At 42.4% G+C, this 14,371-nt stretch overlaps 2 protein-coding genes across 5 annotated transcripts in view; one reads left to right on the forward strand and one right to left on the reverse strand.

The window, feature by feature from the left end:
• cnbd1 (cyclic nucleotide binding domain containing 1) overlaps positions 1–14,371 on the reverse strand; it is a 207,509-nt gene that overhangs the window by 171,174 nt on the left and 21,964 nt on the right. The gene's annotated exons all lie outside the window — the stretch shown is intronic.
• Positions 5,358–7,125, forward strand: LOC132380923 (general transcription factor II-I repeat domain-containing protein 2-like). The gene is made up of 2 exons (XM_059949917.1): positions 5,358–6,122; positions 6,208–7,125. The coding sequence occupies exon 1, from the start codon at positions 5,516–5,518 to the stop codon at positions 6,116–6,118; it is 603 nt and encodes a 200-aa protein (XP_059805900.1). The 5' UTR covers positions 5,358–5,515; the 3' UTR covers positions 6,119–6,122; positions 6,208–7,125.

The raw sequence follows: 14,371 nt of genomic DNA on the forward strand, positions 1-14,371 counted from the left end.
TTACTATCTGAAGTGCAGGGAATTTAGCGCCACTATCTTTGACAATATTTAAACATCAACCAACATTTGCCATGATCCACAAAAAAAAACAAAATTACCTTGAGCAATCTCTCAAGCTATTTTTCTAGCAAAGTTCCAGCTCAGATATCTTCAGTGAGAATCTATGCTACAAACAATTCATTATGTTATGAGGTTGTTGGCTGGGGATGGTGGAGATCTCAGGAGTAGGTACAGATGCATCGTTAATTTGGCCATTCTAGCTTAAGATATAATAAATTTGGGCAAAGCATTTGCAGTCATAAATTGGGCTCTCCCAACACAGATAATACAGGTATTCAGAAACTTGCCTTATCCCTTTGTTCATTAATTATCTTCCAGTAATCATGACTGGATATAGTGGGACTGTAGAACTTTATTCTGATTCATTAGACGTAGGATTTCAAAAGCATCGCCTATGGCAAGTATGTAGTCAGATACTATAGCTTCATTAAGTTAGCAGTTTGATATCACTCCTAGCATTTTACAATAAACCAGGAATCCCTTGTCAAAGGTCGCCATGCTTAATGGCAATAACAAGATGTATATGTTAGTAAGAGGGGTTACAGATAAGGGAAGAATCTGATTCTGCTGCTGTTGCTATTGGCCTACAGCCTTCCTGGATTCCCAGTTTTGTGCTTTTTTTTTTTACTAAATCTATCCTACTTAATACAATATTAAGAAGTGGAAGCACAGTTTGGACCATCTCTACAAGAGTTGTGCAAAGATGATTTTACTCAATAGTCCTGCTCCAGTGGCTCTGTAAAAGGTGTCAGAGTAGCATACTGGTTAGCATGATGCTATTAGCACTTGGGGCATCGAAATTCAGAGTTCAATCCCAGCACCTTCAGTTTGTACACCCTCCCCATAGAATTCATTGGTTGCCTGTGGGTGCTCCAGTTTCCTCCCACAGTCCCAAAGACACAACAGTAGGTTACTGTAAATTGTCCAATGATTAGTCTAGAGATAAATTGGCAGGTTGCTGGCAAAGCAGCTTGAAGGGCCAAAACTGCATTGTATTTCTAAATAAAACAAAAGTAAGTTTGATAAGATCATGTTAAATAGGTTTTTTTTTTTGTTTAACTTAATTTTCTCATTATTTGCTGCAAATCCAATCTGGCAGATACACTCTTCCGAATTTACCCGACTTGACCAGTAACAGCATCACTGAGCAATAGTGAAATCCATTACTGACAGCACCAAATTTATCCTTCCTATACTGCAAGCCCTGAGAGCCACTTCCTCCTATATGTATGCTACTTTGAAACTACCTATCAAGTTAATTGAAAATGAATCTGTTATGAAGACCAAATTGACGGATCAATTGATTCAACTTGCCTTTCGTAAGTTTAGTTCCTGTACCTAGGCTGATAACTTGGTCCATCTAGTTTTTTTTCCCTGTTGTGTTTTGATACAGCAATCCAATACAACTGACTGGTTTCTAGGTCATTTCAGAGGGCAGGTAAGAATATATCACATTCTGTGGGATCTGGAGTTACATACAGGCTGGACTAAATAAAATGATTTTTTTTTTCCTATATGAGCATCAATGAACCAGAATGTTAAATGGTTTTTATTCTAGATATTAACTTTATATCATAAATAATTTCAGTTAACTAACTGAATAAATTAACTACAATTACCCAGATGATGTGGTGTGATTTAAACTCAAGTTTTCAGATAATCAGTCCAGATCTTTGGATCACTGATCCAGTACCTGTATATCACTGCTTCCTATATAAAAGTGATCCCTAATATGAAGCATACTGATGCTGTCATCTTTGCAAATAACTGATTTGATACAATTACAAGAATATTCTACAATATAACTAAATTATGTATTGTGCATGTAATTAGCATTGTCAATAACCATCCTTCTATTGAGTTCTGAAGAGTTCATTTTTGAGCAAAACACAAGTTTACAATAACAGAAAATGTCAAAAAGACTCAGCATGTCAACCAGCAAGAGGCAAGAATGAGAGTCAACATTTGACTTGCTGAATAGTTTCAGCATTTTCTGCATTTTGTTTCAGATTTTCAGCAACTTTATTTTTATATATTTCAATAAGTTTGACGGTTAATCATGATTTCATTATATAATACTAACCTTATCATTCCAAAAGCTGGTCCAAACAAAATGCAAAAACCTCACAACATGTGCCCATAATACAATTGCTGGTACTAGCACAACTATATGAATTGGACAAGTCTAAAAATCTTTTAATTAAACACAACACTGTCATATAGTCTATGTCCCAAACCTAACAATCAATTTCATAATGCTTAGCAGACAGCAATCAAAACTGAAGCACATATGGTATACTTTCAATTAAATGTTTGGAGGTGCCATTAGAAAGTGAAAAAGAAGGAAATGTAGCAGTGTGCTACACGCAGCGCTGAAATAACGACACGGAGTCGGTGAGCTGCAGTTGCAAAATGAGATTTATTCAAACTTTGCGGCCTCGCTTTAAAGCCTTCCTGATCCCGCTCTCCCCGGGCGGGAATGCTGTAGGGGGCGCGTCTTCACAGTCCCGTCCCGTGCGCGGGCTTTTCCCCTTGCTGGTGAAGCAGGCTTGGCGCCTTCTTTGGGACCGGCCTCAATGCCGGCGTACGCCACTTTGTGAGCCGGTTCGAGTGTGCTGGGAAGTGGGTCGCCACAGAAACATATTTGATTTGGACAAGAGGTAAATGCTAAGAAAAATGACACGTTCGGCATCCAAAGGATACAGAAACACATGAAATAATACACAAATAGTATCTGAAAATTTACCAAGGCAAAACTAGCCTGTGTTATACTGCAAATAAGTTAATTTGCAAAGCACTATTGATTTCTTCTTATTGTTATGCAAGCCACAAACAAGCATTCAGCGAACAGCAATTTCCAAGTGTCACATGCATGCCTACACTGAAGCTGGACAGACTTACTGAATATTTAATAGTAAATTTTCTGCATGAGCATTTGAAAAGATGATCAGATAAGGGAAATTCACCATAAAATTAACTTGGTAAATAAATACAAATAAACTCTCAAATTGGATTTAAAATGAGTAAGAATCAAATGATCATTATGCAGCTTCCTACAGTTCTGCACAACTTCTTTCTTTGTTCCCAAATTTTAAAAAAGGGTTGTACAAAAGTTAAAATTCAAAATCTGACTTGGAGAGGCTCTCTTTTATCTTAGTCAATAACAATAGGTTAATAACATATGGATCACAGTACCATTTTGCCAAACTGAGTCTAATGACCTCCTAATGTTGAAGATTAGCATTAAAGTTGTTAATCTTCTTTTCAATCAGACACAGATATTTGCCAGTGTTAAAGTATATCACATACACATTTGTTACTGTGGAATATTGGACAGTGCACTTCAGTTAAAATTCATACGTTCATAATACCATTTATAATATCCCAAAGGAAAAGACACAATTAATTGTACAACCTCAGAATAGGGCCTGAAGCACTAACCATCATTTATTCCACCTACAGTAAGCCCTAGTAAATCAATCATTCCCAAAATTCATTTAAATAATGCACACAATTATCAAAAAGTGCATGTATCAGAACATGAGAAAATTAAAGATCATAAGACAAAGAAGCAGAATTAGTCCATTCAGCCAATCAAGTTTGCTCCACTATTCCAATATGGCTGATTTATTATATTTCTCAACCCCATTTCCCTGCCTTCTCCCTATAACATTCGACCCCTTAATAATCAAGAACCTAACATCCTCTGCTTTAAGTATAGTCAATGACTTGGCCTCCACAGCAGTCTGTGGCAATAAATTCTACAGATTCACTACCCTCTGGCTAAAAAAATTACTCCTCACCTCCATTCTAAATGGACATCCCTCTATTCAGAGGCTGTGCCTTCTGGTCCTAGACTCCTTCACTACAGGAAACACCCTCTCCACATCCATTCTATCTAGGCCTTTCACTATTTGATAGGTTTCAATGAGATACTCCCTCATTCTTCTCAATTAAGACCATAAGACATAGGAGCAGAATTATGCCATCTGGCCCATCTAGTCTGTTGTGCCATTCAATCATGGTTGAACTTTCCCCCCTTCCCCAATCCTAGTTCCCAGCCTTCTCCCCATAACCATTGATGCAATGTCCAATCAAGAACCTATCAATCTCTGCCTTAAGCAAACATGAGGAAATCTGCAGATGCTGGAAATTAAAGCAACACACACAAAATGCTGGTGGAACGCAGCAGGCCAGGCAGCATCTATCATCTATAGATGCTGCCTGGCCTGCTGCATTCCACCAGCAATGTCGGCCTTAAATAGACCCGTGACCTGGCTGCCACAGCTGCATGTGGCAACAAATTCCACAAATTCACCACCATTTGGCTGAAGAAATTTCTCCACATCTCTGCTATGAAAGGGCACCCCTCTATCCTGAGTATGTGCCCTTTTGTCCTAGACTCTCTCACCAGGAGAAACATCCTTTCCACATCTACTCTGTCTAGGACTTTCCACATTCAAAAGGTTTGAATCAGATCCCTCTTGATCGTTATGAATTCCAGTGAGTACAGACCCATCAAATGTTCCTTGTATGATAACCCTTTCATTCCTGAAATCATCCTTGTTAACCTCCTCTGGACCCTCTCCAATGCCAGCATGTCTTTTCTAAGATGAGGGGCCCAAAACTGTTCACAATACCCAAGGTGAAGCCTCACCAGTGCCTCATAAAGCCTCAGCATCACATCCTTGTTCTTGTATTCTAGACCTCTTGAAATGAATGTTAACATGGCATTTGCCTTCCTCACCACCAACTCAACCTGCAAGTTAATCTTTAGGGCGTTCTGTACAAGGACTCCTAAAGTCCCTTTGCATCCCAGATTTTTGGATTTTCTCCCCATTTAGAAAATAGTCCACATATTTATTTCTAATACCAAAGTGCATGATCGTGCATTTTCCAACATTGCATTTCATTTACCACTTTCTTGCCCATTCTCCTAATCCGGGGGTCGGCAACCTGCGGCTCCCGAGCCATTTGTGGCTCTTTCACCTCTGTGCTGCGGCTCCCTGTGGCTTTGGGAAATAATTGGTCAGTATTTAATTAAAATGTATTTTATGTTAGTTTGTTAGCTTTTGAAATGTAATTATGGTGATCTTGTACAACCTAAGTGTAGCGACACATTTCCTGCCACATCCGAAACGGCTCACAATTAGCCAGCATTCCGGCTAAGGGAGATAGCCTACGGGGGTTTGTGAGTACGCGTCTTTTGCAGCATCTGCGTCCATGGGGGCTGGGTTGAGGGAGGCTTAAAAGCAAGGCTGTTTAGTTCGAATAAAGCTATCTTTGACTGCAGTTTACTGACACCGCTACAACGTGTTTTTATCGCTGGCTGTCCAGACGGAAGGTGCTGAAACGCTTTGTCGCGTGTCTGGAAGAAGTGAAAACTTTCCTGGGCAGCAAAGGGCTCACCTTTCCTGAGCTGGAACAGCCAGAGTGGCTGGAAAAGCTACACTTCATGGTAGACATGACAGCGCACCTGAACACGCTGAACACAGCTCTTCAGGGGAAAGGACGTACAGCCCTGCACATGTTGGAGGATGTTTTGGCATTCGAGCGCAAGTTGAGATTGCTTGCCAGAGATTTACAGAAAGGCACTTTGTCTCACTTCCCCAATTTGAGAGAGTTCAAACAAGGTCACGACATGATAATTTCGGAGTATTTACATTCTGCAATCATCGCAATGCAAACATCGTTTGGGAAACGCTTCTGTGAGTTCAGAGAGGAAAAAAACACATTATCCTTCCCGGTCACTCCCTTAAGCATCGATCCTTCCCTACTGAATACGACTGCATTGGCAGGTGTGAGTCAACCTGATCTTGAGATGGAACTGGCCGACATAGCCGACAAAGACATATGGGTGTCCAAGTTTAGACGCTTGACAGCAGACCTTGAAGATGTTGCCCGTCAGAAGGCCGTTCTTGCTCAGAAACACAAATGGAGTGATATTGAAAACCTCACAGATGACAGCTTGCGATCCTGTGTAAAGATGAAGGTGACATCATACAGCCCTGATGTGCAGACGCTGTGCGCTGAGGTCCAGGAGCAGAAATCCCATTAACCAAGTATGATAAATATTTTAATTGCCTATTATTTTACTTATATTCATATTATTTCATTGTTCAGTGAAATAGTCCTTTCATTTTTCAGGATGACAGCTGGCTGACGTTATTTTTGGTTTGCTGCTGGCGGAAAATTTAAGTTCGGCGTTTTTCATAAATACAAGAAGGACTCAAATAGACATTGAATATTTTACTTAAAAGTAACTTTCAACTCAACGTCTTTTTTTCGGAGTTCAAAATGTTTTTGTTGCATGCAGAAATGTAATTTCGTTTTCTCTGCAGGAGTTCATCAATTTCATAAATGCAACACATTATAGTTTGTTTATACATAGCATAAAGGCAAAAAAAAACGTTGTATGCAGTGTTATTTCATTTTAAATGTCAAACGGGTTTTGCGGCTCCCAGTGTTTTCTTTTCTGTGGGAAACGGGTCCAAGTGGCTCTTTCAGTGGTAAAGGTTGCTGACCCCTGTCCTAATCCAAGTCATTCTGCATCCTACCTGTTTCCTTAACACTACCTGCTCTTCCACCAATCTTTGTATCATCTGCAAACTTGGAAACAAAGCCATTTATTCCATCATCTAAATCATTTATATACAGCATAAGAAGTTGTCCCAACATCAGCCCCTGTGGAATACCACTAGTCACTGGCAAACAACCAGAAAAAGATCCTTTTATTCCCACTCGCTACCTCCTACCAATCAGCCAATGCTCTAACCATGGTAGTAACTTTCCTGTAATACCATGGGCTCTTAACTTGATAAACAGCCTCATGTGTGGCAGACCTTCTGAAAGTCCAAATATCCAACATCCATTTAGATACCCTTTATTTATCCTACTTGTAATCATCTCAAAGAATTCTAACAGGGTCATCATGCAGGGTTTTCCCTGAAGGAAACTATGCTGACTTTGTACTATCTTGTCCTGTGTCACCAAGTACTCCATCACCTCATCCTTAAAAATTGACTAACATCTTCCCAATCACTGAGGTCAGGCTAACTGGTCTATCATATCCTTTCTGCTGCCTTCCTCCATTCTTAAAGAGTGGAGTAACATTTGCAATTTTCCAATCTCTGGCACTATGCCAGAGTCCAATAATTTTTGAAATTCATTACTAATGCCAACACAATCTCTAATGCTACCTCTTTCAGAACCATAGGGTGCTATTCCTCTGATCCATGTGACACATGTACCTTTAGGTCTTTCAGCACCTTCTCTCTTGTAATAGTAACTGCACCCACTTCTCTTCCTTCACACACCACACCACCAGGCACGCTGCTGGTGTCTTCCACAGTTAAGACTGATACAAAATACTCATTTAGCTCATCAGCCATCTCCTTGTGTCCCGTTATTTCTCCTGCCTTATTTTCTAGCAGTCCTATATCCACACTCATTTCTTTTATTTTTAACATACTTGAAAATTTTTACTATCCACTTCTATATTATTTGCTAGCTTGCTTTCAAATTTCATTTCTTCCCTTCAAATCAGTTTTTTTTTATTTATTGTCTGTAAGTTTTTAAAAACTTCCCAATCCTCTATCTTCCCACTAATTTTTGCTTTGTTGTATGCCCTTTCTTTTGCTTTTACAATAGCATTGACTTCTTTGTCAGCCATGGTTGTACTATTCTACCATTTGAGTATTTCTTCATTTTTGGAATACATATGCCCTGCACCTTCCTCGCTTTTCCCAGAAATACACACCATTGCTGCTCTGCTGACATCCCTGCCAGCTGCTCCTTCCAATTTACTTTTGCCAACTCCTCTCTCATACCACTGTAATTTCCCTTACTCCACTGAAACACTGCTACATCAGACTTTATTTTCTTCCTATCAAATTTCAAGTTGAACTCAATCATAATTAAACTTAAGTCCAGTGTGTAGAGATCCAGAGCCATCAAACGACTCATTATACATTAACTGTTACATTCACAAAATTATTCCAGCAATCCTCTCTGAACCCTTTCCAATTGCCAACACACCTTTTCTTAGATAAGAGGCCCAATACTGCTCACAATACTCCAAATTCGGTCTGACCAATGACTTAAAGCTTATATAAGCTTAAGCTTTTATATTCTAGTCCTCTTGAAATAAATGCTAACATTGCATTTGCCTGCCTTACCACAGACTCAACCTGCAAATTAACTTCTCAGGAAAATCCTGCACTATAACTTCCAAGTCCCTTTGCACCTCTGCTTTTTGAATTTTCTCTCCATTTGGAAAATAGTCTACATCATTATTCATTCCACCAAAGTGCATGACTATACACTTCCTCGACTATGATCCACATACAACTTATTTGCCTATTGTCCTCATCTGCCTAAATCCTTCTGTAGATTCCCTGCTTCAACATTTCCTCACCTATCTTCATATCATCACAAACTTGTTCACAAAGTCATCAATTCTGTCATCCATACCTTTGATACAGAACATGAAAAGAACCAGCCCCAAGGAGCCTCTGTACATCCTTCCCCGTGGATTGTATAGGTTTTCCCTGGGTGCTCCAATTTTCTCCCACAGTCCGAAGAAATACTAGATAGCTTTATTGCTCATTGCAAACTGGCCACTGATTAGATTAGGGTTAATTAGATTTATCAGGGATTGCTGAGGTGGCATTACCTCAAAGGCCCAGCAAGGCCTAGTCCACACCATATCGCTAAACAATTTTGTTTTTAAACCAACCCCTTGGGAACACCACTATTCAGCAGAAGATAGCCAGAAAAGGCCCTCTACTCCTACCCCTTGCCTCCTGCCAGTCAGCCAATCTTCTATCCATGCTAATGTATTGCTCTGGTTCATTTTTTTTTACTGTTATGCTGTTCTGTATTTCATTTTGTGCTTTTCTGTGCGAGCTGCTTGTTTTCCACTTATGTTGGGGTTACTGATGAAGATAAGAGTTAGGAGAATTGTGTGCCATCCAGTTAGGATGGTCAGATTAAGGGGAGGTTTCTCTGGTGAGGGACACTAGGGTTGGACTTGGGGCTTTGGTTGTGAAGAGATGAAGACAGAGACACCGGAGAGAGGACCCGTAGCGGAGCCATGATTCGACAAAGCCTGGGATGATTGATGAAGGATCGGTGACAGGGAAACTGTAAGCTCTAATTTGTGCGCATTAGACGGTTTCATTAAAATGGCCCCTTTTCTTTTTTTTTTGTTCCTTCTTTACTAACCCTTTAGTCAAAATAATTATAAAGCTGATATAATTATGAAGCTTAATTGTATGCGGTGTACCATCTGTTATTTTAATGGCGCTCATTTGTAACAGGATAATGAATTATACAGCATCCACACAAACAGGGGGTTTTGGGATGAGGCTCATGCCTCAATCTCCCACGTTTGGCGGGGCTGGAGATTGTCTTCTCTCAACTGATACACCGAGGAAACCAGAGTTTTCATTGTGGGAACTCATCCAGAATTGATTTCGTTGGATGCTCTGTGATTGCCCTGAATGTTAATCCAGGGGGTTGTGTGTTTAAGTCTGTGTTGAACTATTGTTCGGTAAAGTGATTACGATATGTGTTTATGGATGCTGCAGGGATGGAGCAAAGGTTTGATAATATGGCAGGCAAAGACTTTATTCTAGTTCAGACTAGCACTGACATAACGGCAGAACAATTGCTTGGTACTATTGGAGCAGTGGGCTGTCCATACTTCCTGGGAGGAGGCAAGCAGAAGCAGAGTTTCCCCTAGCTGGGGGCAGAGAATTTAAAGACAAGTTGCTCTTGTTTCTGCGGAGAGAGGAGAAGGAGTGGTCTGATGTAGGTCTAATGAGTCCTCCAGCAAGGGCTGAGCACTCTAAGTTGGTAGCGGCCTTTACCTCCCTGGCGAGTAAATGGCCAAATGCCCAGGTTCAAAGTCCCAGCTATCATAGGCTCAACCTGTTCTCAGGAACAAACTCCATCCCTAAAGGGGAAGAGGAATATGAGACTTGGGCAGAGCAGACCTCTCAGTTGTTAGATGAGTGACAGTGCTCTGGTGACGTAAAAAAGATTAGTTGAGAGTTTGAGAGTGACGTAGTGAGATCTATAAAGACGCAGAACCCCTTTGCCACCACTGTGGCCTACACACAAGCACTAGGAAGGCTAAAGGAGGCTAAAGACAGGTATAGGAGGAAGCTTGAGTGGAAACTCCAGCAGAACAACATGAGAGAGATCTGGTGTGGGATGAGGACCATCACTGGGTTCCGGCAAACCAGCAACAGAGGAGCTGAAGGCAGTGTGGACAGGACCAATGAACTTAACTCGTTCTTCAATAGATTTGACACTGTGGCCCCTGCCCATCCCCCACATGATTCATCAGTTGTCGGCCCCCAACCAACACATACTCCACTCTCCCCTCCTACCCCTCTTCACAGCCCCCCTCCCTGCACCCTGCTCTCATGACTACACCCCTCCCTCACCTGAAACCACCATGGTGGGCCTCACAGCTGTACAGGTGTGAAGACAGTGGAAACGTCTCCATCCAAGCAAGGCTGCAGACCCGGATGGTGTCAGCCCCAGGGTGCTCAAAGCCTGTGCCCCCCAGCTATGTGGAGTACTTAACCTTGTCTTCAACCTGAGCCTGAGTCTCCAGAGGGTTCCTGTGCTGTGGAAGACGTCCTGCCTTGTCCCTGTACTAAAGATGCCATGCCCCAGTGGCTCCAAAGACTACAGACCGGTGGCATTGACCTCCCACATCATGAAGACCCTGCAGAGACCTGTTCTAGAGCAGCTCCAGCCTATGGTTAGGCCACACTTAGACCCCATCCAGTTCACCTACCAGCCCCGACTAGGAGTTGAGGATGCCATCGTCTACTTGCTGAACCGTGTCTACACCCACCTGGACAAGCTGGCAAGCACTGTGAGGGTCATGTTTTTTGACTTCTCCAGTGAGTTCAACACCATCCGCCCTGCTTTGCTGGGTGAGAAGCCGACAGTGATGCAGGTGGATGTTTCCCTGGTGTCATGGATTATTGATTACCTGACTGGCAGACCACAGTACGTATGCTTGCAACACTGAAAGTCAGACAGAATGGTCAGCAGCACTGGGACTCCACAGGGGATTGTCCTGTCTCCCTTTCTCTTCACTAGCTACACCTTGGACTTCATCTACAACACAGAGTCTTGCCATCTTCATAAGTTTTCTGATGACTCTGCCACAGTTGGATGCATCAGCAAAGGAGATGAGGCTGAGTACAGGGCTACGGTGGGAAACTGTCACATGGTGCAAGCAGAATCATCTGCAGCTTAATGTGAAAAAGATTAAGGAGCTGGTGGTGGACCTGAGGAGGGCTAAGGCACTGGTGAGTCTCTGGCTGAATGTCCAAGGGGTCAGTGTGGACATAGTGGAGGATTACAAATACCTGGGGATGCGAATGGACAATAAACTGGACTGTTCAAAGAACACTGAGGCTGTCTACAAAAAGGATCAGTCTTTCCTGAGGAGACTGAGGTCCTTTAACATCTGCTGGACGATGCTGAGGATGTTCTACGAGTCTGTGGTGGCCAGTGCTATCATGTTTGCTGTTGTGTGCTGGGGCAGCAGGCTGAGGGTAGCAGACACCATCAGAATCAACAAACTCATTCGTAAAGCCAGTGGTGTTGTGGGTGTGGAACTGGACTCTCTGATGGTAGTATCTGAAAGGAGGGTGCTGTCCAAATTGCATGCCATCTTGGACAATGACTCCCATCCACTCCATAATGTACTGGTTAGGCACAGGAATACATTCAGCCAGAGACTCATTTCACCAAGATGTAATACTGAGCGTCATAGGAAGTCATTCCTACCTGTAGCCATCAAACTTCACAACTCCACCCTCGGAGTGTCAGACACCCTGAGCCAATAGGCTGGTCCTGGACTTATTTCCACTTGGCATGATTAACTTATTTTTTTTAATTATTTATGGTTTTATATTGCTACATTTCTTCACTATTCTGGGTTGGTGCGGCTGTAATGAAACCCAATTTCCTTCGGGATCAATAAAGTACGTCTGTCTAGTAAAGGTGTTTGGTGCGATGGCAAGCCCAATGGAGCTTATGACGGGGTTTCAGAACCTGTGTCAGGAGAAGGGGGAGAAGCTTTCTGACTGCATTTTTCAGCTAGAGAGGCAGCTAAATTGACTGCAGCATAGAGGGGCCATTCAGACGGCTGAGGTGGATCAGTGAAGAATGGATCAAATAATGAAATGTGCCCAGTCCCAGAACCTGATCTCGTAAGATGCGCCTCCCTCCTCCCGTTTATTGAGCTGATAAGAGAAGTACAAGAAAAGGAGAATGTGCTGGAGGTGCGGTGGGGGGGGGGGGGGACTCCCTCTGCAGGGTCCAGTCCTCATAGTGGTCCCCTTGGCTGGGGTGACCATTGATAACCCCACCCCGGAGAGTAGCGAAGGAGCTCATGGCAGAGTTTCGGACTGAGATGTCCCAGTTGTCGTCAACAGGTGTGGACCCCCACCCCCATACAATAGAGCTGACAGGGAGGCAGACCCCCAAGGGAACCGACTATGCAGAGGGCTGCTAGTGGCCTGAGTTCCACGAGAAGGGGGGGCAACCAGTATTGTCTATTATAACTGTAGTGAAGAGGGACACTTCAGGAAGGAGTGTGAACGACAGGAAACCCCTCGGAGACCTAAGCGATCGTTCTTCGGGTACTGTGGGTACTATTGGAGGTTCATCAAGGACTATGCTAAAGTGAGTCACCCTTTAAATCAGCTCCTGTACAGTTATCCTCCCTTGGGGAAGAAAGAGAGAAGGACAAAAGGAGAAGTGGGTAAAGATTATCTTAGCCCTTCGGAGCAAGATGGGATGTGAATTGTGAAGAGGCCTTTCAGCTGCTCAAGGTCCTGCTCACACAAGTGCCTGTACTGGCTTTTGCAGACCCCCGATTGCCATGTATATTGCATACAGATGCTAGCAGAGAGGGCTTAAGGGGCTGTCCTGTATCAGGTTTGGGAGATAGGGTTGTGGCCTGTTGCATTTGTCAGCCAGAGTCTGTCACCCTCTGAGGAAAACTATCCCATGCACAAGTTGGAATTCCTGGTATTGAAATGGGCTGTGGTGGATAAGTTGAGTGACTACCTCTATGAAGCTAAGTCTGAGGTGAAGACGGACAACAATCCCCAACTCATATCTTGAACTTATATCCGGGCATCAGTACCATTTGGTCAGCAGTCAAAAAGAGAGACATAGAAACATAGAAAACCAAAAGCACAATCAACTCTCGGATTAAACCTTACCTTGAACCAAGACTCCACCACTATCTTCCAGTAGCATTGAACAAGAGGGAGAGAGATACCTCCCTCTCCCTCTGGGAGCAGTAAGCAAGGGCACGAGGCGACCGGTCACACTCAGGTATCAGGTGGAACAAGAGGATTGAAATCCTCCATGATTATTATAACACTACCCTTTTTATATACCATTTCTATCTCCCATTTTAATTAGTGCTGCACATCCTGGCTACTGTACAGAAGTCTGTATATAACTCCCATCAGGGTCTTCTTACCCTTACAGTTTTTTAATTGTACCCACAGGAATTCTACATCTTTCGATCCTATGTCACCTCTTTCTAAGGATTTGATTTCACCCTACCTCATCTGCCTGTCCTTTTGATGCAATGTGTATCCTTAGATGTTAAGCTCCTAACTATGATCTTCTTTCAGCCACGATTCAGTGAAGTCTACGTCATATTTGCCAATCTCTAACTGCACCACAAGATCAGCGATCTTATTCTATATACTAGATACCTTCAAATATAATATCCTTAGTTCTGTATACATCGCCGCTTTTGATATTTCTCCCATGTTACTCTTCAACTATTCCTACTGATTGCAATTTTGCCCTATCGTCTGCCTGTTTGTCCTCACATGCTCACTACACATTGCAATGACTGTATACCATCTGCCAGTTCCTATAGTTTCTATTTCCAGAGTGACAGGGCTGGGGAGGGAGCAGTTGGTATACAAGCAGATGCAGTGTATAATATGACTGTAAGGAAGGACAGGCAGATAAAAGGAGATAAAAGATAGAAAACAAGTCAAAACTGTTCTGGAGAAGCAATTCTGATCATTTTGATGGTGTACAATAAAAATGACAATTTACAAGATCAGTGCTTCGGAACCTCAAATTTTATAATCCTACTCTCAGTTACAGTATTCCTTGTAGATTGTCACATTACTGTTAAGCATTGGGTTGCAAGACAATGCTGTCTTTTTCATTTTTAACATCCTGGAAATACCGATTTGATAGCACAATAATGTAAGTCCTAAAGTTAGTGAATGTGTTT

The sequence above is a fragment of the Hypanus sabinus genome, chromosome 1, assembly GCF_030144855.1.
Source record: "Hypanus sabinus isolate sHypSab1 chromosome 1, sHypSab1.hap1, whole genome shotgun sequence".
In the NCBI taxonomy this organism is placed as follows: Eukaryota; Metazoa; Chordata; class Chondrichthyes; order Myliobatiformes; family Dasyatidae; genus Hypanus; species Hypanus sabinus.

What these genes read in the sequence shown, in the direction of transcription:
- LOC132380923 (XM_059949917.1), top strand. Translation starts at nt 5,516, where the DNA reads ATGGTAGACATGACAGCGCACCTGAACACGCTGAACACAGCTCTTCAG.